This window comes from Uloborus diversus, chromosome 2, assembly GCF_026930045.1.
Source record: "Uloborus diversus isolate 005 chromosome 2, Udiv.v.3.1, whole genome shotgun sequence".
NCBI lineage: Eukaryota > Metazoa > Arthropoda > Arachnida > Araneae > Uloboridae > Uloborus > Uloborus diversus.
In genome coordinates, this window is record NC_072732.1 from 215,782,165 (window position 1) to 215,808,723 (window position 26,559).

A 26,559-nucleotide genomic window follows, 5' to 3' on the forward strand; every position below is an offset into this window, starting at 1 on the left:
CAAAAAACTCGAATTTGAAAAAAAAAAAAAAAAAAAAGTCATAACTATGTAAAAATTTTAAGCTCCTTATTAAAATGTACACTTTAATTACTCTAAAAATGAAATTTTCCATGTTACATTGTCACAAACTGAAAATAAAAATATATTAAAATAATTAAAAATCAAGCTACAGCATGCATTTGTTTTAAACCCTTCTCATCCACCATTAGACGGTGACTGCAGTGCCCCCTATAGTTTTTTGGAGTTACGAATAGCAAGCTACACTGTAGGATGGGATAAATGAGTAATTTCCGCAATTTCGAACTGTGTAACCTTGAATATTATGAAAAATAATCAGTTTTCCAATTGTGTTTGCTGTTAATTACTGTGTTTGCTGTTAATTTAATAAATAGCTTAAAATTTTACATAGTGATGATTTTTTTTTCAAATTCGAGTTTTTTTGATTTTCTTCATTTTTTGCAAAAAAGTTCCATAGTATTGTATATTGTTTTTTATACCATCAAAAAGTAGAGATTTCAATGAAAAAAACTTGCTCCGATTTTAAAAAAAAACAGATATTTTGACGTGAGAATTTTTGATTGAAAATTCTGATGCTTTTTTACTACTGAACCAAAATAAGGAGAAAAAATAAATATTTTAAATCCAAAAAATTACAGTGTATTTGGGACATAATAAGGTAACTTTTCATTTAATTTAGTGAAAAAAAAAATTTTTTTGTGGGAGATAAAAATAAAAAACCAAAAAGTCGGTTTTTTTAATTTTTCGCATAAATTTTGAGGTTATAGAAAAAAAGTGCAAATGCAAAAGTTGTAGATCTTTTTATTACTAACAACTTTGCAATTTAGTTTTTTTCGATAGGACTCTTAGTTTTTTCCGGAAATCGTGATAAACCGTTTTCCCCCCCCTTAAACCCCCCTACACCCCCCTTCCCGAACTCAGCTCGCCCGTAATTTATTTTTCCTATTAATGTTCTTAGATTTTCTTACCTTTCGAACTGGTTTTATCCTGTTCTAAATTTTTTTGGTCTCAAACATTATTGGCACTGGCCTATATGTTTAACGACTACAATAGTCTTAAAATGCGAAAAATCGAGCGAAATTTTAATTTTTCATTTTTGTCCTAAAATAAATCTTTGAACTTTGGGTTATTCATTGGAAACTTTTACTATAACTTTTTTTTTAATTCTTTGACTTGTTCATGATATTTTACATTTTGTAAACAAATGTTTCATTTAAATAAAAACATCTCATAATCGTAAAATGTCAATTCATGTGTATATTTCAAATGCTTCCTGCAGATCAGGATTTGTTTAATTACTTTGAGTCAATTTTAGATTAATAATGAGATACAAATGTAAAAATATAGGGAACAAATTTTGAATACCATCATTTCTTTTCATCAGACTTAAATCCTAATTTTATCGACGTTTTCAGGAAAATTCGAAAATTTTAACAAAAACTCTGTTTTTGACATTTTTCGAACAAAATATTGTGGTTAATGAAATTTTGATCCCCAAGTTTTCTTTAAATATAAAATATTCATCTAGAAAAATAGAGAAAATCAAGTATAAAAAATATTGGTGCTCATGGAGTGATTTTTAAAGTTCAAATATTTACAATTAAAAAATACCAATCCTCTGTATTTTAAAAACTCTATTAAGAATCTTTCAACAAAACTTTACAAATTACTTTCCCTCATGAAGGTCTATAAATCATAAAAATTTCAGAACTATATCTTCAAAATGAAAAAAAAAAAAAAAAAGATTTTCATCCCACATTGTAGCCTTAATTGACAAAACTTGTGATATCTATGCAAGTTCTTTCACGAATTTTGCAATTCGTACGTTTTGCACAGCTATGTGCAGTACAAGTAACGTTGTTTGACAATATTTATGTTTTATCATAATGGGGTGATAATGCAAGATGCAAGTACAGGGTATACTAAAGGGGGCGTACGCCCCCCTTTTATTTTAAACATTCTGTCCGTTATAGGGATGATTGTTTCTTATGCACAATTGCCTTTAAGTGTTAAGAGGCACAAAAATCGGTAGAACACCATCCATGGCGTAACACAGTTCAGTTCTGCGCCATGTTCTCGCAGATATTTTGCAGAATTTCAGGGATTCAGATGTATATCAAATGCGTAACGCACAAAAGGCCCCCTCCCTATGAGGGTCAGTTAATGAATAACGAGTCAGAGGTCTTGAATAGTTTTTATTCAACTTTCTTCAAAAATACTGACCGAAATTGTTTAAACACTTATCCCACTGAGAAAATAGTTACACAATTCCGTGCTCATAAAAGTCTTTTGGCTGCTGCTGGAACCAATTACACATGCACTTCTTTACTTCATCGTCCGAATGAAATCGTTGTCCCCGAAGTGTCTTCTTGTTTCCCCAAAGATGAGGGATCACATGGGGATAGATCTGGATTATAATGGGGGTGGTTCAAGACTTCCCACTTAATATTCCCAAACGTTTCTTTTCTGCATTGGCTGTGTGCGGTCTACCGTTGTTGTGCAACAGGATGACAACACGCAAAGGTTTACCAGGACTACATACAGCCAATGCAAAAAAAGAAACTTTCTATCTCAATTGATCTCACATTTTTGGGGAACTCAAGGAGGCTGTTCGGGGAAAACAATTTCATTCGGACGATGAAGTAAAACAATATGTGCGTAATTGGTTCCAGCAGCAGCCAAGCGACTTTTATGAGCACGGAATTATGCGATTAATTTCCCAGTGGGAGAAAAGTTCAAACAATTTTGGTCAGTATTTTTGAAGAATGTCGAATAAAATCTATTGTATAGCCTCTGACTCGTTATTTAATTAACTGACCCTCATGTACTACTCAAAATTTCGTAAATTTCTGAGCAATAGTGTCGTCGCTAGACAACTTTGAAGTAGGATCGTTTAGTTATGGACACCTTGTAGATTAAAGCAGTGGACCAATTTTTTGAGCAATCACATAGTTTATTGTTCTCATTTTACTGTTTTTATGTTCCTATAATTTCATTTCCCCCCGCCTTCCTCTGCAGCACCACCGTCGACCGGCCCCTCCCGATGCTGCTCCTCCAGCGAGCAAAGTCTCCAGGTTGCGTCAATATCCTACACACACATTCACATACACACACACACAAACACAACATACATATACACCTACCCCCTCCCACACTCACCTACACCTACACACATACATACACACCTACACACAAGCACCTACCCCCTCCCACACTCACCTACACCTACACACACATACATACACACCTACCTACCCACACACACACACATACACACCTACCCGCTCACGCACACATACATACACACCTACCCACACACACACACACCTATACACACATACATTCATACACACACTCACCTACACTATCACATTTAAAATTTAATGCTCGCTTTTTAAACAAAGCCTTCAGCGACAATACAGTAGTTTCGAAATTTCACTGCAAAAATATCTTTGAAAGACGAAAAATGATATTTTGTCGTATTCTAGAACAAAAAATGATTTTTATCCTATCTCTTATGTGCAAGGCGCTCGTTACTTCGATTGTGTCCCTGCGGCGATTTAGAAACCAAGAGAGTTTTCGCTCTTATTAAATAAAACTTGTTGAATTGTAGTTTCAGAATAAATTTTTTTCGGCTAAATAAATCAATTTCAAAATTTGCACAATGCTATTCTTTTTTTTCATTCAATATGAAACACTCTGTCAATTGGCGATATAATGGATTTATCGGTATTGGAAACTATAGCAATTTCCATATTTGCCATTTTAGCATATTTGCCACATCATGCATCTTGTGCTTTAACACTAGTATTTTTCTCCCTATTTGGGCAAAATTATGTAGAAACTGGTTTTATTACGACACAACGTATTACGTTCTTTTTTTTGGGGGGGAGGGGGAGAAAGACTGAAAAAATAACCCTTTAAACGAAAATAAAACAGCATTAAAATATAAAATAATTCGCTAAGTACAGATATCGAGGCATTAAAATAGAATAAAAACTCCAGTCAAATGCAAAATGAAGTCATGAGAAATAAACGTGGCAGTGATGAAAACGATATTTTTCTGCTTTCGTCGACTTCCTTACTAATAATAAAGCTGAATGTCCCTCTGTCTGTCCGGATCTCTGTCTGTCAGGATCTCTGTGACGCGCACAGCGCCTAGACCGTTCGGCCGATTATCATGAAATTTGGCAAAGAATTATTGTAGTTTATAGCATGGGGGTGTGCACCTCGAAGCGATTTTTTAAAAGTTCGTTGTGGTTCTTTTTCTGCTCCAATATTAAGAACAAAACTATCATAAGTTGGACGAGTAAATTACGAAATTATCATAACGTGGAACCGTAACATGGGCACAAGCCAATTGGCGAGAAAAATTCACCATACATTCTTTGTAAATATACAGGCGAACCAAAAGACCTTTTAATTTTTCTATTACGGGCGAAGCCGTGCGGGTACCACTAGTATCAAATAAAATATTCGCAAAGAGAGACAGTAGTTCCCTAAACCTACTTACTTGCCAATGGTACAAGAATAATTACAAATCCTTAAGCAATAGCAAAATAAAATTTTATACTAATGTGAATTACGACTTAAAAGCAAATGTTTAATTCTTTTATTGTTGTCGTTACTTATCTCGAAATTGTCTAGCGGGGCTAGACAATCCCCATAAATCCAAATATCTCCAAAGAAGTCCAGGAAAAATTGTGGGTTGCAAATTACTTCATCTTTTGTAAAACCCAAGCAAGTCAAGATGTGAGCTGGTAAGGACTCAACAGCAGACCACCATGGCATTCGGGAAAGGTATCCATGGTGATCTGGTGTAGGCGGTCTGGTGTGATCTATACGTCTGAGTTTGAAGGATTCACCCGGACATTTTGCAAAGTGCCATGAGTGGGTGGGAGGAGTTTTCACTTTTTTAAAAAAAATTCTGTTGACCCCATTAGCAATGCATCAAACTGGGTATAACTAACTGAAATGCCGACCATTTTACAATGCTGTGCCCCGCTACGGAAGAGAGTTTTGAGTTATTCCACGTCAACTGAACAAATTTTTCAATTCGTCACACCCAAGCACCTCCGGTTTTGATGAAATTTTAAAAAAGGTGTGTGCACATTGTTTTGAAGCTAACATATGCGCATTTTTAGCTTCCAAGATCTAAATCCTGAAGATCTAGAATTTCTGAACAAAAGAGCTGAAAAATATCGGAGCTGATTCATGCATAACGGATTGCCATGTTTAGAATATACATGCAGAAAATTTTTATTATACTGGAGGTCTGAAATTTTTGGATCATAAAGAACTTTTAGTTGCAAATACATTTTAGTATTTTTGTGAGTTTTGTGAGCCCATGAACTTTTGCGTAACACGCATGTAAACTCTTGACAGAGCTCAGGGGATGAATTTCTTTTCTTGATTTTAGTTGTCAGAAATTTAGAATAGATTTCGTTCAAAAATTCGCATTTTGTAGTTCTGTTGAGAAAACGGTTACTTTTAGTGGACTACAGAGACAGAGCTTTAACGTTAAATCTGCAATAGGTATGTCACCAAAGTGGCTATCAAAAATAAATGCATGCATAATTTATTAATATTTAGTAACTAAAACATTTTGAGAATTTACTTTTTAACCGATTATTTTCTTTTAGGTGCAAAATGGATACTGATAAAGTCAAATCTATTACGACACCATTTCTCCGTATGGGAAGAGGCATGCCGATTGAAAATAATAAAGCCTATAGTGACCCACTTACCAAGGAAACTGATTTTCCGACAAATAAGAAGCCAGACGTTCTTGAAACAAAGCATCTTCCTGGAGCTCCTATTATAGCAGATTACCCAAAGCAAAGCAAACGCAAAATTCTAAAGAAGCGTAAAAATCGCCGCCGTGCACTCTTGATGGAAGACTATGACGATTCTACAGGAACTGAAACCACAATTCATGAAATGAAACTTGATGAAGTAGCTCCAAGCACAAAGACTGCTGGCATACCAATTGAAATGCAAAGCAATTTCTCTCCTTATTGCCAAACTATACAGCAAAACTTACTGCCGCTTTAGACTATATTCAAGAAACTCATGCCAACGTCTCGCAGACAGGGCTTGAAAATTCCATAAAAAAGATAGATTGTGGTACACAAACTGATCCAGAACCACCAATCACTGATAATCTGGTGTGCAATTCACCGAAGGATCAAGAATCCACTAATGCAGTTAAAACTTATTTGAAGACTACTTTGCTTAAATTTTCATATTTTTTGTATCGTTTGACACAATAAATCACAGAAAACAGCACCTTGGTACACTCGACAAAGTCCATACAGAACTCATAAACCTTAACGACACAGGCATAGAGAAAGAGTGAAAAAAAAAGACTGACTTTTTTTACGCTTATAATAAAACCATATATACAAGGTAACTTCAAGATAATTTATCTCATCTTCTGGCTCTCTACTCCTCTTAACATACAAGAAAATTTCAAACTGTCATGACAATAAGAAATATGAATGCATCAAAATCAATTGATATTTTTAAAAGAAGATTATCAATAAATCTTGAAAAAGTGCGAGAACTGTCTAACTCGAAACCACAACTTAAAAATGAATCCTTTTGCAGTCCCTTCGAATGAAACAAAGTCATAACATCCAATGTATTTCTCTAGTTACTGCAAGATTCTCAAGCTGCTGCAAGATTCTCAAGTTGCTGCAAGATTCTCAAGTTACTGCAAGAATTTTTGATAACACTTTGGACATTTAACACTTAATAGAAGTTTAGGGCTGGCAAGCATGCTAAAAGTACTGACTTTATTCAAACAGTTTACAAAAAAGTATTGACTTTGTGTGCCTTTGCCTCGCTTCGAGAGTATTAAGACCGATTGTAAATAGCATAGAGATACAAACTTTCAAGAAACATGCAAAAAAAAAAAAAAAAAGTTGGTAATAAAGTCTCCAAGCACTGATAACCTGATGTATAATTAATTCATAACCTGACACAGCTAAATTAGCCTCTTCAGAATGTACAACCTTCAAGAAATCCTCAGAAAATACAAACACTTGTACATTCTGTGTAGCAAAATCAATCTTTCAATATGAAGAAATTCATTCACAAATCACAATAGGAAATAACTCCGATTTAATGTTTATCTAGAGGTATCAAAGAATCAACGAAAATCTTGAAAGTAGAACATGAAACTTCAAATGAGAGAATAACATCTTAGCTCGAGGGGTCGCAAATAGGGGAAAACATCGGGAGGAGGGACGGCCCCTGGGGGAGTGACAGAAGTATACCTCCAAGTGGCACCCCCTGGAAAACACTGTTAGTAGCATCAAGATCAGCAATGGCTAAAGGACTTCTAACAGAAACTGGTGTTATTGAAATAATATCAAAGACCTGGAACTCACTCACGTGTATCTTTAAACATGTTCGATTTCAGCATTTTATGTTTTGATTAAAAAAAAAGATTCTGACGTTATAATCATAAATGAGATTAAAATTTGTTTCTAGATAAATAAAACTAGATTTGATAGTTTGTGTATAAGTGTTTTTATTTGGTAACAACTAGAACCTTATATTTCATAAATCAAATATTTGTATTTCAAGCTTCAACATGAAAAGCGGGATTATTCACTATTAGTTCAGATCTGTTACTACATTCATTTAACCTCAGAAAAAGTGATCATTTCGTTTAAAAACTACTTTATTACTTTCACTGACGGAAAACGCATTTGTTTACAAGAGGGTTTTGAAAAGTGTGGAAGAAAGTGCCAGAGGAAATAAGGCGGAATTAAAAACAAATTTTATGTCTATATAACGTTACTGTGAGAGTCCGAAACTCGGTAAATGTCGATATTAGACGCTGAACATTAACAACCACACAAAGATTGAATATTCCCGGTACATCACCCGTAAAAATCGGCATTCTCCAATTTCGATTTTTTATGGTAATATCAGTTTATTAATCCCAATGCATATCAAGAACCCTCTTAAAACTATTAACCTCATTGTAAGTAACAACTGCTTTCGATAAATTATTTCTAATGTCTACAACCTTGATGAAATAGTAGACCTTAAATCCCGGTTATCACAAATTTGCCATTTCAACTGCGTTTGCGCGTGGACTTAGCTTTTTGGGCTTTCTGTTTTAAGATTTCGTGTCGCTTGTTTATATTTTAGTACAGTAAAAATAGGGGTCGGACCCAAACATCCAAAAAAAAAAAAAAAGCTAAACCTGGTGCAAATTGTTTATTACCCTCCCAATAAGAACAGGTAAAAAGTCCCACCCCATTGTGCGTCGGGTTTTAGAATGGAGGGCATCTAAAAATTGCTGTTTTGGGCATTTTTCCAGAATTTTCAGAGTAAATTTGAAGTGAGAATATTATGTTATACTAAATTTAAAAGCATGAAATTAAAGGTGTTTGATCCCCAAGAGGGATGACATAACCCATCAATGCTACAGAGCCCCCCTATCCCCGTAAAACGAAGCAGTACCCCCGAACCCCCTCCATACATTTCATATGGAAACATTATTTTATGCTAAGTTAAAGTTATAAATCAAGTGTGTCCATCCTCCAAGAGCGATGGTGCATCTCCTCTCAAAGCTACAGCAACCTCCCCCCCTCCGCCAAATAAACTCACCCCCCCCCCCTTTTATTTCAAGTAGAAGTATTATTTCATGCAAATCTAAAATGCATTAAATCAGGACTGTCCACCCCAAAAGAACAGTAGCTCACCTCCCAAAACGAAATTATCTTATATCTTATACATATAAAATCTGAGTATCTATCTATCTATCTATCTATCTATCTATGTCCAAGCTTCTTCTCCCGAACGACAGTGAACTGACCATCGAACCAGGTATCGATGGATTCGTAATCCTCCCGTCTTCATGTTTGGCTACTTAACATAATCCTCCGATAATAATTAGCGGAGATATCAATTAAAAACTTTTAATTATGACTCTTAGATTTCAAAATCAAATCACTATTTTTCGAAGGCTTTCCTCCATTCAAATTATTATTCAGTGCTTCAACTCAACTTTCCGGATGAACGCTTTTATTAAAATTTATAGCGTGAAGAAAATCATTGAGATGAAAGATCCGTTGCCATTTTTTTTTCTCGAATATGAACAGGTAAAATTCTTGTTTTTGTTTTGAGGCTTTTCCTGTAATCAGGGGATTTAAAATGCTTACTTTTTATGGTTTTTCCGCAATCTGCCGCAAAATTTCATTGACTTTTTCTTTTTCTTTTTTTGGTTCAAGCCTGAGTGTTGAACTCACGTCACTTGACATAACTTTCATTTTCGAGGAGGACCGTGCACGTCGTAAAGTAAATGAGTGATTTACAAGTTATTTGAGTTCTTTGAGGGTTTGTACCTGGAAAACGGATTGATGTAATTCTTGTACGACCATGTGGATAAAATCCATCCAAATATTTATCTGAGTGGTATGTTGCATTAATAAACACCCGGGCAACGCCGGGTAGTAGACTATTTTATGTAAAAAGCGGATTGTTATTGTGCATAAATATTTCCGATATAGTCTATCAGATGTAATTCAGTTTAACGTGAGTAAAGATTATAGTTGATAATGCATATATTTTCCCCTTTTGTGCTGACTGAAAATGTACTCATAACTTGTATCATTGATAACGATTATTAACGTTGATGAGGTGTTTTGGCAAAAATATGTTTTACTGGTGTTTTGCAAACCTTGCTTTACGCGCATTTATTTATTCCTTAACGCGTTAGAAACTAGTGTCAGTGTACTACAAAAGCATCAACTGGACTGCTCTTACATTTTTTAAGGTAGCCCGTGCAACGCCGGGCACGCAGCTAGTCTTATACATATAAAATCTGAGTATCTATCTATCTATCTATCTATCTATCTATGTCCAAGCTTCTTCTCCCGAACGACAGTGAACTGACCATCGAACCAGGTATCGATGGATTCGTAATCCTCCCGTCTTCATGTTTGGCTATTTAACATAATTCTCCGATAATAATTAGCGGAGATATCAATTAAAAACTTTTAATTATGACTCTTAGATTTCAAAATCAAATCACTATTTTTCGAAGGCTTTCCTCCATTCAAATTATTATTCAGTGCTTCATCTCAACTTTCCGGATGAACGCTTTTATTAAAATTTACAGCGTGAAGAAAATCATTGAGATGAAAGATCTGTTGCCATTTCTTTTTCTCGAATATGAACAGGTAAAATTCTTTTTTTTGTTTTAAGGCTTTTCCTGTAATCAGGGTGTTTAAGTTGTTTACTTTTCGATTATTTTGCCGTAATCTGCAGCAAAATTTTGCTGTTTTTTTTTTTTTTTTTTGTTCAAGCCTGATTGTTAAATACGCGTCACATGACATAACTTTCATTTTCGAGGAGGACCGTGCACGTCGTAAAGTAAATGAGTGATTTACAAGTTATTTGAGTTCTTTGAGGGTTTGTACCTGGAAAACGGATTGATGTAATTCTTGTACGACCATGTGGATAGAATCCATCCAAATATTTATCTGAGTGGTATGTTGCATTAATAAACACCCGGGCAACGCCGGGTAGTAGACTATTTTATGTAAAACGCGGATTGTTATTGTGCATAAATATTTCCGATATAGTCTATCAGATGTAATTCAGTTTAACGTGAGTAAAGATTATAGTTGATAATGCATATATTTTCCCCTTTTGTGCTGACTGAAAATGTACTCATAACTTGTATCATTGATAACGATTATTAACGTTGATGAGGTGTTTTGGCAAAAATATGTTTTACTGGTGTTTTGCAAACCTTGCTTTACGCGCATTTATTTATTCCTTAACGCGTTAGAAACTAGTGTCAGTGTACTACAAAAGCATCAACTGGACTGCTCTTACATTTTTTAGGTAGCCCGTGCAACGCCGGGCACGCAGTTAGTCTTATACATATAAAATCTGAGTATCTATCTATCTATGTCCAAGCTTCTTCTCCCGAACGACAGTGAACTGACCATCGAACCAGGTATCGATGGATTCGTCATCTTCCCGTCTTCATGTTTAGCTATTTAACATAATTCTCCGATAATAATTAGCGGAGATATCAATTAAAAACTATTAATTATGACTCTTAGATTTCAAAATCAAATCCCTATTTTTCGAAGGCTTTCCTCCATTTAAATTATTATTCAGTGCTTCATCTCAACTTTCCGCAACAATGCTTTTATTAAAATGTATGTGAGCGTGAAGAAAATCATTGAGATGAAAGATCTGTTGCCATTTTTTTTGCTCAGGTAAAATTCTTGTTTTTGTTTTGAGGCTTTTCCTGTAATCAGGGGATTTAAAATGTTTACTTTATGGGGGTTTTCCGCAATCTGCCACAAAATTTCACTGACTTTTTTTTTTTTGGTTCAAGCCTGAGTGTTGAACTCCCGTCACTTGACATAATTTTTATTTTCGAGGTGGACCGTGCAAAGCCGGGCGACGCAGCTAGTATACTAAAATATTATCCTTCCCTCCCACCCCCTCTGATGGTGCACATTTGATTCAATGGCCAGAAAAATTACGCTGAACTGTTTTTTGCTTTCAAATGATTTCTCCTAAGCTTGTAACAAAAAGTCTTCGTTATCAAAATGTTTTTTGTAATCTAGATTCTCAGCATAATCGTTATTGTTGCAGTTATGTCTAGCACAGTTTGTGCATATAGTTGCACACTTCAGTCCACTTTCAGTCTTTTCAAACACTCACTATATCCAATGAACCCCTCAGAGCAAGCACAAGATTTGAGGCGCAGAAAGTCTTCTAGAGCTTGACTGTTGTAATAAGACGCAGGTTATATTTCTGTGGTGCTTTCTTTGCACCCATCAAAAATGACACTAGCTTTCCCATACTTACAAGTGACCTATACACTGCATTACTGGCATATTTCCTTGAAGCTTACAGAACCAAAAATATGATCAAGCAGGTATCTTCCATCTATTACATATGATGCAGTGAGAAGCAAAGGGATGTCAGTGACAAAATTAAAAATTTGGAGATAACCAGTACAAATGGTTAGTGAACCTCTCCTCTATCTTGGGGCAAGAGATGGTACTAGTAGACGTGGTAGTTGCTTCTATACAGCATGATTTAGAAAAGAAAATCAATGAAAGCCTACCTAGGATGTTATCTTTAAACGTGTTTTATTCAAAACTTGAAAATGTCCACTTACATCCCTTTGCTTCTCACTGCCTCATATATGACACCAGCTGTTCGTTCTGTGATGAGAGATGAACCTTTTGCTTCAGATAATAGCACTTTAACGATACAGTATTTCTTTCCTTCTGAAACCAGATTCATCGAATACTGGTGGAGGATCAGCGCATAACTCGTACCAGAAGTTTTTAGCAATTTGTTATTCCATCTTTACTGTTCATACCATTCGGTGTATAAGATGGTTTGGGCTTACACATCTTTACAGATAATAACTACTCTCATAACAGAAGCTGAAGACATAGCTGCTTACCTCCTTTATAAAGAAATGCCACAAAATTGTTTGCCATCAATATCCTTTGATGTTACTACACGAACGTTAAAGGTCTCATCGCAACTCACTTTATCATCAGCGAGCAATACTACTACCAACTTGAGAGGGAAGAAACTTCTGGATGCTTTAGAAACAGATTGTAATTTCCAAATTGAGAGACAAAAAGGTGTAAATATTTAGCATTCTATTGTTGTATTGCTCATTGCTCTCAGCAAGACTTGTTCCATCGTTGAATCACTACAGGTTCTAGACCACCTGAATTTGTCACTGCGTTAGATCGCTGGATAGCTGATGTTTTAGCTGATGTTTAATGTGATCAAATTTTTTTTTTATCGCATAATGTACTCAAAAGTTTCAGATAATGTTGCAAGTATATGTTCGCAGATTTAGCATAATTCGCATAACCAGTTGCGTAAAATAGAGATAGCTCGGTGTTTGCAAATGAGAACCCCACCGACTTAGAGGGTGCAGAATTGCAGCATTGCCCATCTCACTATTCGCAATTTCGGTTTGTCCCCCCTTACGGTGATGGCAAAAGATTGTAGAAAAGTTGAAGTATGTTAATCAAGAAGAAGTAGGGAAACTTTGGTCAATTTGGACTTTTTTTATGCTGCACAGGAATTTGGTTTTCCAGCGCTCCAAACAGTTTAATAACTCCAGTCACAAATAATTTGGTTACTGAGCTCGCTTAGATCTTTTAGAATTATTAGTCTGATATTACCATATCATTGTGTGACATTTTGTACTTCGGAAAAGTTTAAATCAGGGAAATTTTTTCGTGAACTTCACTGCAATAGTTGATTTCAGAATTTAAATTCAGGGTCCTCCCCCTTCCCCCCCCCCCAAAAAAATAGCGATGGCGCACCCCTTAAGTGCGACGGAGTACCCATCGAGAATGAAAGCCCTCAAAAAAGAAAGAAATAATCCTTGAAAAAACTGCCTTAAAAATTCAAATGACGCAAAGCTGCTCCGTGGACCCCCCCCCAATCCCCCCCCTTCGCCTGTCCACCCCTGCTAATTAGAATTTTTTTCTGTGAGAGTTTATTATTTTACTATTATAGAGTGGTTTCTGCGAAGTTTGAGAATTTTTTTTAAGTAATAGAAATTATTTTTATTTAAATAGAAGATTATTTCATCCCCCCCCTTTCCCCCCAAAACCCGACGCGCAAAGTGCTGGGACTTTTTACCCCTTCTTGTTGGAAGGGTCAGAAGTAATTTGCAACAGGTTTCGCCTTTTTTTTTTTGGATGTTTGGGTTTGGCCATTTTTTGGCCTAATTTTACTGTTCTATTTAGGCTGAGCTAGAGTCCCGATAAATTAATGAAAGCGATTAGAATATTTTCACAGTGATTTCGTGATATATTATATGAAACTGCGGATATGAATAACTGATAATCTTAAGAGAAAAATGACACTTCAAAATTTATCAGTTTGGAAGTATTTAACATAAATGTAAAACACGCTGTGTACTTCGAAAATGATTGGAATATAAGTACAGAAATCCGCTTTTTGCGGATATTTTACGTTAGGCGTAAACAACTTAGTATTATACATTTTTATTTAGGTTGAGGGTTCGGCTTTGTATTACAAGTGATGCTGCAATTCTAGTACGCTCTTCTGAGGTTATAAATTTGGTCCTGAAAAAAGGACAGACAAAGCCGACCCCGAATCCATTAATAATTAAGACGAAAAATTCAATCTTTACCGAGACCTAAAAACTAAATCAGAGAAAACTTTATGATTTCTAATTTTTATCTGTTGCTATCTCATATTTATTACCAAATTTAAAATGTTTGTAATTAATTTGAGCAAGATTTTTGAAATCAGTTAAGTCCGCGAGCAATCGCAGTTGAAATGGCAAATTTGTGATAACCGGGATTTAACGTCGAGTTGATGAAATAGTCATTTTTCCTAATTTAAAGATCAGCTGGGGATTTGAAAAGCTTAAAAAATGACCCTTGGTTTTGCCATCTGTGCAGAAGTCTAGGCCATAAAAAGTCTTTTCATTGTAAATACTAGTTTTTTCTTTAGAATTCAAATTTAACATTTCATACGGAAAAGCTGGAAATGGAAGGTACGAATGGTACCAAGGATTATAAGTGAAGTGAAGCACAATAATTTAATTCTGAGTATGGAAATTCAAAAAAAAAGTGTTATTAATTCAGGAAGATTTGCTGCCCCTGAAATACATTTAATAAACTATGCAGACCAGTAATACAGCATGTGAAAAAACGAGCTGATGTGTGCATCACATGACTTCCTTTTACGCCTATTTAATGATAATAGTAGTGCTTTGGAGTAAGCAAAGAAACACTTGAAATATGTTTGCCTCAAGTTTATTGCAAATTTAAGAAAAAAAAAACGTTTTTACAGATTAATTTTCCCAACATTGGAGATTTTAATGTATTTCAGTGCTTAACTCTATAAATATCGCCAGTATTGACCAAAATGAAACCAAATTAAAAAGAAAAAAATGCCAAATTTTTTGTTGCCACGAAAAGCTTGGCAATGTGTCGCCAAGTTTTTGCCAAATTAAAACATTACTTGAGTTTTTATTACACTAGGCTCTTAAGTCTACGTACCAAATTTCGACTTTCTAGGACATACCGTTTTTGAGTTATACGAGATACAAACGCCAATACACACATACGTCCATACGCACATACATGCGTACCTACAGACGTCATGAGAAAACTCGTTGTAATTAATTCGGGGATCGTCAAAATGGATATTTCGGGTGTCTATACGGTCTCAGACATATCCACATGTGGTCGGGTTGAAAAAAAATTCAACGTTCATTCGGGAGCGAGCAAAATGGAAATTAAGGCATATTTTTCAGTCAAAATTTTTTCGTAAATATAATACTTCCTTTACTTCGGGAAAGAAAATAATTACAATACTGCAACGATTTCTGACTTTCACAGTTTTTTGAAGCATGAAGTGCTTTATTTTTAACGAAATTAAATGATTAGTTTCTAAATTTTAGATAATAATGCCATACTTTAGGACTTTTTTATCAACTGATGCCAATGGATAAAGAAATACTTTTAAAATATAAAAGATACAGTTAAAAATTTAGAAATTTTGGATATAAATTATCCTGAGTGAGTTCACAATGTTTCGAAAATGACTGCATTAATTCCTCTGTCTCGAACATATTGTTTTCGCTTTCTCCAAATCGTGGGGGAAAAGGAGGTGCGACAGGACAGGACTCACCATTCTCTCCCTCTCCCTGAGGGCCTGCAACTCTCTTTCCTTTTTCCTGGCCCGTTCCGTCAGCACTTTCCGGAAGGACTCTCTGCGCGACCACAGCGCCTCACGACGGGGGAAAGGCTCCAACTCTTCGAATGCCGCCTGGAGAAGAAATGGAAAAGACATTTGAAAAGTAAAACGTCATTCATTGCAGCATGGGAATTGAGCGGGGGAAGAAATTGAAAAGTGAACTGAAGCAAATAGAAGCAAAGGGCTGTAAGCGCCAAAGCTTAAAATTTGAAGATCACAAATAGTAGTAAAAACTGTTAGATGTTTTTGGAGTAAGAAGTGGTAATGGTATCCCTGAATGGTACTTCTATACTGCATAAATAAACTAACAAAAAGACTATAAATAACTTGAACTTCTCGAGCGTTTTAATTCAAAGCATTAAAAAGTCCAGCTACGTCTCTTCTCTTTTCATCGCCTCAAATCATTTTAGAGACGTTAAGTGTTGAAAATGATATTTATAATAGGTATCCGTAATTGAGCTTATAAATATTATTAACTGGAAAATCTACCGTAAAGGTATGGCGGGTTTACATTGCTTCTATATTTGAACGAAGCCATTGCTGTTTAGTAATAGTTTGATAGTTGAAATTGTAACCCTAACTCCAGTGGATGAACTCTTAACTCCAGTAGGTACACCATTCTTTCGTTTCTTCATTCACCTGAAATGACGCGGTCTTACCAGTAAAACTGTTAAGTGACCAGATCGAGCTCAGCCTTGTCACAATCAAGCCTTACCCTGCATGTTAAACATTACCAAAACATATTATCAAATGATCATGCCGTGGCGCGAGTTCCTTGTTGAATCTTGCGCGTTACTCGATCATTGGCTATTATTTATATAAGGATAAAGAAAATATTTATAGAGGCTCTTGTGATACACACCATTGATACCTGCTTGAAAAATTTCGTGTTGTTAACAATGATTGGCGACAGGTTTTTCGATTACAAAGATTTATGTAAGCATCAATTATGCCAGACGGTCACTTTATTGATTTGCATTAGAACCTCGCTTATCCGGACTGTCTTGGGACCAAGGTAATTCAGATAATAAGCAAAGAAAAATAAGCAGATTTATATTTTATTGCAAAAAAAAAAAAAAAAGAAACCAATGCTTTGTAACAAAAGTACGAAGTACTGCTTCTCGTAGATACTTTAACATCTATGGTTCAGTTGTAGTGGTGTCGTACTTACGCTCCAAGTACGCCATACTGTTTATTGGATGACTCCGAATTATTGCACCACTTATGCAGGAGTTGTACGTTCGACCAAAATAAAAACAAACAAACAAAAAAACAAAAAAACGAATATTTGACGTATTTATAGTTTCGTTCTGGCAATCATTGTTTAAAATTATTGTTTAAGTAAGTATATTCATTTTTTACGTTTACAAATTTAATCCTGATCAAGATGGGTTGGATAAACGAGTCTTGAGTTATTAAAAACAGAGCTAGAGGCAGATGTCATCTCATTGAAGCTGAGAGCGCCAACAAACTGGTAGCTGAAATAAATTTATCACACTAGGGAGCATGTAGAACTGCATTACTCCCAACTTAAGCGAGGTAACTGACTGCTTAATAAAATAGACTGTTCACATCTTGCTAACATCTTAACAGAAGCGCACGAGTGAGCAAGGTAGTTTGAAGCATTATCCTGGATTCGCGTGGATTATGGAGTATCAAGTTAGCGCGACTCTACTAATACACTATTAGAATAATATATCCGGTACTGAATGCCGCATTTCCCTACCTGTTGCCACCCAATTAAGATAGCGTTTAATATTGAAACTACATTACCTTTTCATTTGACATACGTTTTCTTTTCAAAGCATAATTAATTCAAAATTGATTTAAAAAACATGCCGACGATAACGTCGTGTCCGTGTTTAATAATATTTTATAAACTATGGGCACAATCGAAATTTTACAAGATCTCATAAGATATCTCCATAATTTCAACCACAACAGCCAAATAGGGTGTTTCCTTCAACAGCTTTGTTTTTCATCATGTGTCTCTTAATCAATGAACGGTTAACTTGTCGGATAAAGCAAACGTTAACTCTCAAAATGATCAATCCAAATACAGTTGAGCGCGCTTAATAGAATAGCCAATTTTCCACGAAAACCTATTCTAATCAGCGGGATATTCCATTAAACTGGATTAAAATAATAGATAGCAACGGATTGCTGCATTGAAAGTGTATTACATTAAGCGGGATATTTTCTTAACCGATATTCTAATAAGCGGGCTTGACTGTAGGACTAACATTTTCTACAAAGAGTCCGACCCCTTGAGAAACTCAATAGGAGAAAGGACAGATAAATTCTTAAAATCTAACATCATAACGATCTGTTTGCGAAATAATACTTCAACGAAAACAGAAGTCCTCCTGAAAATAATAAAAGTTTCTCAAACTAGCTAGCAGTCGTTTATGGGCTAATGACAGAAGCCTTTTTCTCAGAACAGGAAAGAGAAAAGTCTCTTTTCCACTACATTTAATCGTCTCTTTTCCACTTTTATCTGCTCTTTTGTTCGTTTTTGCTTTTCTACGAACTGTTTTTTCATGTTAACAAAGAGGTTAAAATTTTTCGCTCATTTTTACAAGCTCCCATCACGTCCGTTGACCATTACGATTTTTAAGGAGGTTTGCTGACTGTAATTGTGTCTTCATGTCTTTTACCACATTTCCGGTTTCGGAAAGGTAGTCCTTTAAACGGTAGCTGATTCCAGTTTCTTTTTTTATCAGTACTTTGAACTAATTTAAGATATTCGATTTCTCATTAAGACTTTGTCAAACCGGGTTTTGCGCAATGCCTCCTTAATACTAAATGCATATCACATTTGCTTCAAAAAATTATCCTCCACCGGTACATTACCAGCGCTACGTGGCGGCAATACATGGATGGCGTTGTTATGACGATGGTTCCAAACAATCCAAATCAAAGTGTTAATTGGTTAATTTCAAAATTTAAATTCAGAAGTTAACCAATGGGGTTGTTTCCTCCAGTCGAAAGTACTTCTTTAGTCACTGAAAGTGATAGAATGAGAAAAAAATAATAACATGGAACGAAAAAAAACTTCATTTTCCCAACACTTAATTCTTAATTATTTTTTTTCAATGTCCGACTTTGAAAAAAAGGCGTGGCTTTTACGACGTCACAAATGATGCACTTTGGCGCATTTGTGTTTCCACGTCATGATAATCAAGAAGCGAATTAAATATTGCGCTCTACGCTTGCTATCAACCATCTCGTTGCCAACACGTGAGTAAAGATGCGAACTAAATGTTGCGTTCTGTGAATGGCATTCCATCATTTGTGATGTCGTCGGCAGAAACGTAAGCAATAAAAGTGCACCGATTAAAATAATTTTTAAAAAATATTAAACTTATTCAAATTATTTAAAAAATGGTCAGATCCTACATTTTTAAGCATGCTCTTTCAGAAAAAAACTTTTAAAATTTTGGAAACGACCAAATTGTGTTCTTCGCGTTCTTCTTTCTAATGCTTTTGACCTTCGATAGGTGGCAGTAGCAAGAGTACCGACATTTATTTATTGGGATCACTTTTACTCTATGTTAAAAGCGATAAAGCGTTAGGCATTTAGTATTAAGAAGGCGTTGGTTTTGCGAACGTTGGTTTTAAGAACGCGTGGTGGCACTTACCGAAACAAGCCCGTCTACGTCGAAGCAGAGCTTAGCAGCTGCCTTAAGTTGGCGCATGATGGAGACGGTATCGTGCCTAGCAAGGATGGCTTCTTCTTGCAACTTTAGTATGCCCAAACTGAAGCGGAACAGCACCTTCGGACCCTCCAGCAGGAAGCAGTCCCAAATCCGCAACAGCGTCTGAAACATATAAAACCTGTGATTGCTACTATGCTCAAAAGCGAAAAAAAAATCTATTTTTGCAGAAAATAAGCATTTACGCAACAGAGTCAACTTTCCAAAGAAAAAAAAAAAAAAAGAGACACAAATAATGTATTTAGGTTTTTGTTTTTAGATCCGTATTTTGTGGAGCAAAAAATGAGATTTTTGTGAACTCTTTTTCTTTTTGCGAAAAAAGAACGATTTATTGAGCTTTTTTCATTTATATATATATATATATATATATATATATATATATATATATATATATATATATATATATATATATATATATATATATATTTTTGTGAAAACAAGTCCTGTTACTTCGTAAACAGCATTTTAGCTATCACAAATCTAATCTGAAATCCATGTGTTCTAAACGACGTCACTGGGAATGACTAGGAAGCTGTTTTTTTTTTTTCTTTTTTTCTTTTTCTCTCTCTGATATTTTGCTTTCAGACCAACTGGTCGAGTTTGAAAGAGATGAAAAAACTGTTTTTGCAAATAAAATTTTGTGAAAAGTTTAATTTTAAGATATGAAGTTTACGAAGTGACCGCTTTTACGTAATGGAAGTTTGTGTAGGGGCCGCAAAGCGAATCCAATTTGCAAGCATTAATCAACCAAAAAAAAAATATATTAATTAGAAATACTTAACTAATTTGCCAGAAAGAACAATAACTCAACATTTTATTTTTTTCATTATTCAAAAAAAAAAAAAAAGACAAATCATTTGTGGTAGACCGAGAATCTTCTTTCACTGCCCAGAATAGTTTGCTTTTCAGCTTCACGTACAATTTTTAAAAAAGACGCTTTGTTTTATGGTTTCATTATACATTTTTACAATATAATTTTAAAACTATATTTTACAACTAAAAGATAAGATGGAACCACGCTGCATCGAAAGTACTAACGCGTTACATGTTACGTAGTCATGAAGAATCATGAAACACAAATAACGAAAGCATTTTTGACTCTGCTGTTGAGTTACCAGAGCATGTGCTGAGATGGCTACTCTATAAACAGGATTATAGACACTCGCAAAAGAAAATCAAAGGGTGATAGGGGGGACGACTTCCTGAAACATCCCCCTTGTGTACGCCCTTGCTCTAACCTCATATCCTATATTTTTTTGCTACCAAGCCTTCTTCCAGTCTACACCTTCTCCACTTCATACATACAAAACTATCAATGACCATCAAAATATGTTTAAGAATGCTTAAAAATTTCTGACAGAAACAGAAAGTATATCAATTGTTTGTCAAAACAATTGTCGCTTCCGTCTGCCCTTTGACACTAGATCCTTTTATCGTTTCCTTCCAAATACCGGGACTTTCACTTTCGGACTTCGGCCCGATTTACCCTTCTGGGCCCAGACACTGAAGGAGAATGATAAGGTTACGTACTCCCATGTGGGAAAAGAGCAATCCTTTAAGAAGAATTTCCTTATTAGGGTGAGTAGAATTATTTTTCTTCTTCTTCTCGGGGGAATACAAACAGAAAGAGGGTGGGAAATACATAATTGTTTTATTATTTTTCTCTTCACAGTTTGCATTGTCATTTATGTCCGAAAGTTGGGTTGGTTGGGGTAAGTGGGCCACTGGGGTAAGTGATGCCCCCCCCCCCTAATATGAAATATGCATACACTGTTAAAACTACAGGATGCATTCGGCACCTTTCAGGGGAGAAACGCTTGTTCACCAGCGGCACCCAATACGGAGCCGAAATGGCACCTCTAAATAGGGTGAAAAACAGGCACCTTTTAAAAAATAGACAGCCAGAGTGAAAAAAGGAACCTTCGGAGAGAGAAATGGCACCCTTACTACAGATCCTCCCCCGTATTGTGTGCGTTTTTGAATACAGTTGTGTATTTTTTTATTTATCATTATTTTTTTTTTTAAGTTTTGTTTTGATTTATGATATTCTACGTTTTGGACATTTTTCACATTGAATTCGGTACTGGAAATGATTAAAACATGTAATTAGAGCATTTGATCATATTTCAGAGTCTTCAACATAGTTAAGAAGTGCTCATTGCTTTAATTTGCAAAGCATATTTTCTCAATGTTCTTCACCCAAAGTGTTTGGACAATACACATACAGTTCCCAAAGACAATAACTAAATATATTTACCGTATTACATTTTATGTCTTGAAAAATTCAACTAGTTTTTAATAAGTGCAAAAATTAAACAAAAGTAAAAAATTGATGTTTTTGAAAAATTATGTTTCAAAGCTTATGCAGAAAACATTTTGAATGCATCACTGTTTTTGGTAGGAAAAGATAACGGTATTATAATTTAGGCATTTTATTAACGATAGTAATTAAAAATTAAGAAAATAATAACTCGTTTTGGTTAAAGAGAAGAGAGGATGAGGGGAGAGGTTATATGAAAAAGTAAAAACAAATAGAAATATTTTTTTTTAACATGAAGTATTTTAACGGTAATATTCTGTTGGTTTTACGGTTGTTGAACGTAAAAGTTCACTTTGGAAGTAATTGTTCATTGAATCTATAAAAAAGTGGAAGGAGATAATATGAGGAGTTATTATAAAACACAACCATCTGTGTTTGTTGTAAAACACCTTTTATATACACACGCGCACATGCATATATAAATACATACACACATGTGCACATACATTCATACATACAGACATATATACACACACACACTCATATACAAATACATTCGTACATACATATATGTGTGTTTGTTTATTTATCGAACGAAATCGACCGACTATAATGATTCGAACGGCGCATCGGCGAAGTGGTGTAGAAAACACGAGTAGGGAGAGGGGGTGGGGTGGTCGTCATTGATTCGTCTGAGGAAACCCCCCTCCGTGAGATGTGAGAGCAGACGGGAATCGTCTCATCGCAATCCTTCCTTTTCCTCCCAGGTGTAACGGAATGTTCGCGAGGTTGCTTCCGCTTGTGATGTTGTCGTTGTTGTTGTTGTTGTCGAAGAGTGGGGCCCAACCCCCATCGCCCCTTCGTGCCCCGGCATTGCCCTGGAAAGGCTCATTGGTGGCCTTGACTAGTGAAGTAAGAAGGAAGCGGTCTTATGAAGAAGTCTCCCCTCAGGTGAGTTGGTTGTTCTCTGCTTTATGTGACGCACACATTTACATCAAAACACAACGGAGTATAAGGGATGGTGACATTCTAAAAGCATTTAATCATAAAAAAATAATAATAAAAAGAATCTGTATATTTTTTTAGCCAATTAATAACCACAGTGTCAAATAAAAATGGCATACACCGCCTAAAAGAATTTAGAACTTAAATCTGAATCCACGAAATAAATGTTCTTCAAATAACTGTCCATCTTATTGACAGCGCCGTGCACGGGAGGGGGGGGGGGAGAGAAGGGTTACCTGTTAGCCTGGTCCCGAGCCTGAAGGGGGCATAAACCAAATCAATTGCCATTACAAAAACAAACGTTTTTTTCCCCTTATAAATCAAAACCCCGTCTGAAAATTTTCATCTGCCCCCTCTTGCTCAAGAATAATTTCTCAAAAGCAAATTATTACACCATCTTGAAACTCTGCAGATCTATAGCTATCACAGATTTATCTATTCCAAGTGACGTCACAGGGAAATCAGCAAATCACTGTTTTTTTGAGCAATCACGATTGCTTATTGCTTTCATTTGACTGTTCTGATGTCCTATGATTTTATTTTCCCACCACCACCACCCTCTGCCAGCAACACCGCCGGCCGGCCTCACGATGCTGCTTCTCCAGCGAAAACCGTCTCCAGGTTGCGTCCATATCTTACACTTACACGCATACATACACGCACCTACACACACACATATATACATTCATACACCTACATACACCTATACACACATACACACACGTACACACATACATACACCTACACACATACACAAACACACACCTACACACCGCTACCCACACACTCATGCCTGCACACAGACACAAACACATCTGCCTACACACACATACACATACCCCCCCCCCCACACCACCACACACCTACACACATACAAACAACTATTCACACATTCATGCCTGCACACAGACACAAACACACATGCCTATACACAATCACACATACCCCCCACACACACAAACACACACGCCTACATACACACACACACACACTCGTGATTGCGGAAAACATAATTTCAATTCAAGATGACAAAATTGAAATTTTTTTTTTTTTTTGGATGAAAATTTATTAAACGTAGAATTTATTTTGAAAAAATTAAAAAAAAAAAGCAATGAGTAAGAAACTGACAACACTTTGGTACGTTAGCCTAATAACGCAGATCAGATCCAATAACGTGCGATGAAAACGATGAACTATGTTAGAAATAAATATCTTTGTGCGGAAATGTAACTAGTAATCAACAACGTTTTGACGCACAAAATTAGCAGATTACTTCATACACGTGTTTCGATATTTCAGGGAACGTCTTTTTCGATGCAAATAGTGAACTTTTGGATAAAACGACAACCGGTAAAAGCTGAACTATATTTTTGTCACAATCACATCCAGATGTACTCGAGCGTAAGTCACGAAAGGTCACTGTGACCTTCCCAAAAAATTCCTTGTTCGGAAAATTTTGTCTGGAGATGCGGCAAAAATCATCATTCGGCGAAATTTGGTGTTCCATTCTGTAAAATGATCATCATTTAGAAAAATTTCGCGCTCCATTTAGCAAAATTATCACAATTTGGAAAAATTTGAAGTTCCATTCGGCGAATAGAGACTTTCTGCCCTCCTAAAAATTTAAGTTCGGGGCACCCCTGAAGTCTCTGCCCTGTATGAAAAAACATCTTCATGCACAAACATAAGTACAGTCAGACCTCGATATAGGGTCACCCGCTTATAAGGTCACCCCGCATATAAGGTCACTTTTCTCAAGTCCCGGCTCATTGAATAGGAATTCTATGTCATGCATTATCGGATATATGGTCAGGTCATAATACATTAATCGCTTATAAGGTCACTTTTGTCAGATTTCTTTGCATGATTTCAGTGCCTAACAGATTCACTTCCAAGAATTCACCGCGATATACGATCCTTAAAAAGTGAAAAGTCGTTTTTCCTAGCAGGTAGTGCACAGAATGCAGTAGCAAGTGAGCATTACGACAGTGATAGTGATACTAAAATATGAAGCGGTAATTCGGGCACTCATACATATTGCACTCTTTTACCAGTCATGAGAAGCTGAAGAATTTTTCAGAAGATAATTAGAAACTATTTTGTTTAAATTAAAGAAAAAACACATTAGTCCTGTATTAATGACAATTTTAAGTAAGGTAACTTGCACATCAGTTGTTTGCTTGGGGAGATTTGAATGCAGCTTTACTCTAAATGAAAGTTTTAAAAAATAATTTCAAAATTTCTTATTGGTTCCAAAAATTTTAATTGGTTCAAATCAATTTAACTATAACCTAATTAACTGATAGTTTTGAACATATTGAATTTTGAAGAGATTTAATGAATTAAATGTTTATTTATCAATGAATATATATGAATCGGTTATAAGGTCAACCCGCTTATAAGGTCAGTTTCGTGAAGTCCCGGGGGGTGACCTTATATCGAGGTCCGACTGTATAAGATATTTTACTTGTTCTGCCGAGTTTCTAACTTGTGAAGAATTTTACGAACTACAAAAACTGCCTCTGCACACAACTATACATTTCAAAAGCACGGTTATAACGAAAAGCAGCTCACTGTTTCAGTAACATTTTAAGGGGTCACAGTACCTTTCAAACATTTTTTTCAAATTTAAGTAAATTTTATATTTCTTTGAAACCATAACATTAATACTTATTTCTTAATAAATAATTTATTTTCAAAATTTAAAAATATGGCCTACTTTTTTTCAAAATTCAAAAATATGAAGAAATTTTCAATTTTTTGAAATCCCTAAGGTTTTTTTATTTTTGCACTAATTAAAAATTTTTTTTGCTAAACGATCACTATAATCATCTCTAAAAATCTGTGCATTCATTTGCTTATGAGTTTATTAGAAAATTTTCTGTGATTAATTATGTAAAAAATCAAAGTTAAAAAAAATTAAATTTTAAAGGTTTAGCATGCTCTAAACATTGGAATAATTTATAAAATGCTTATACAATGCACAGTTTTGTCAAAGATGTTATCCCAATTGCAAAAAGTATTACTTTAAAGCTGTATCTTTAATAGAAAAAAATCCTTAGGGATTCTAATGACACGAAAACACAAAAATACCATCATCGAGAAAAAGCAGTTTAAAGTTTTTCTTTTGCATAAGAACACATAGCGAGCATGGACTAAAACCACTCATAACTTTTTAAATATTTGAACTAAAGCAATGAAACTTTTTCCCTGTGTTCAGAATAGTTTTTATTTTTGAAATAAGCAATAAACGATAAAAATTTTTTTTGATCGTTTCATCATTTTTGAGGTATTGTAACCCCTTAAGCTAAAAACGTCATACATATAATCTAGACCATACATTAAAGAAAGAGAACATACCAAAATTTTAAATTCTGATTTCATTTGCATTTTGGCTGAACTTTGGGATGCATCCTGCTTCCTTTTCTTGCCAAGTATTCAGCTAATGCAGGAGTGCCGACCTAGGGGGAGGGGGGTCATGGCGCAGACTGCGCCATTGAAATTTTTAGGAGGGGGTGTTCTGAAGGGTATTTTTCCTTTGGGGGGACTCCCGATTTGAGGAGGACTTTGTGATATTTGGGGGGAGGGATGCATCTTTCCTCTACGAGGTGGGCATTAGGGTGGTAGAAAAATACATGTAAAAAAAAAAAGTTTCTTCTAGATAACAGGACACCCTTCAATATTTTTACGCTTGTGGATAGTAAGAAACTGGAAGAATGTAAGCTTCCTATTTCAACTGAAAGAGGGCGCTCAACTCCCACCCCCACACTTCATATGTGTGGGGAGGGGAGT

At 35.3% G+C, this 26,559-nt stretch overlaps 1 protein-coding gene across 1 annotated transcript in view; it reads right to left on the reverse strand.

The window, feature by feature from the left end:
* Positions 1-26,559, reverse strand: part of LOC129216801 (uncharacterized) — a gene marked incomplete at its 5' end in the record, with an annotated part of 111,578 nt that overhangs the window by 26,555 nt on the left and 58,464 nt on the right. Inside the window, 2 exons of the mRNA XM_054851016.1 lie at positions 15,721-15,858; positions 19,428-19,607. Coding sequence (XP_054706991.1) covers positions 15,721-15,858; positions 19,428-19,607 — 318 coding nt within the window. The remainder of the gene's footprint in view (positions 1-15,720; positions 15,859-19,427; positions 19,608-26,559) is intronic.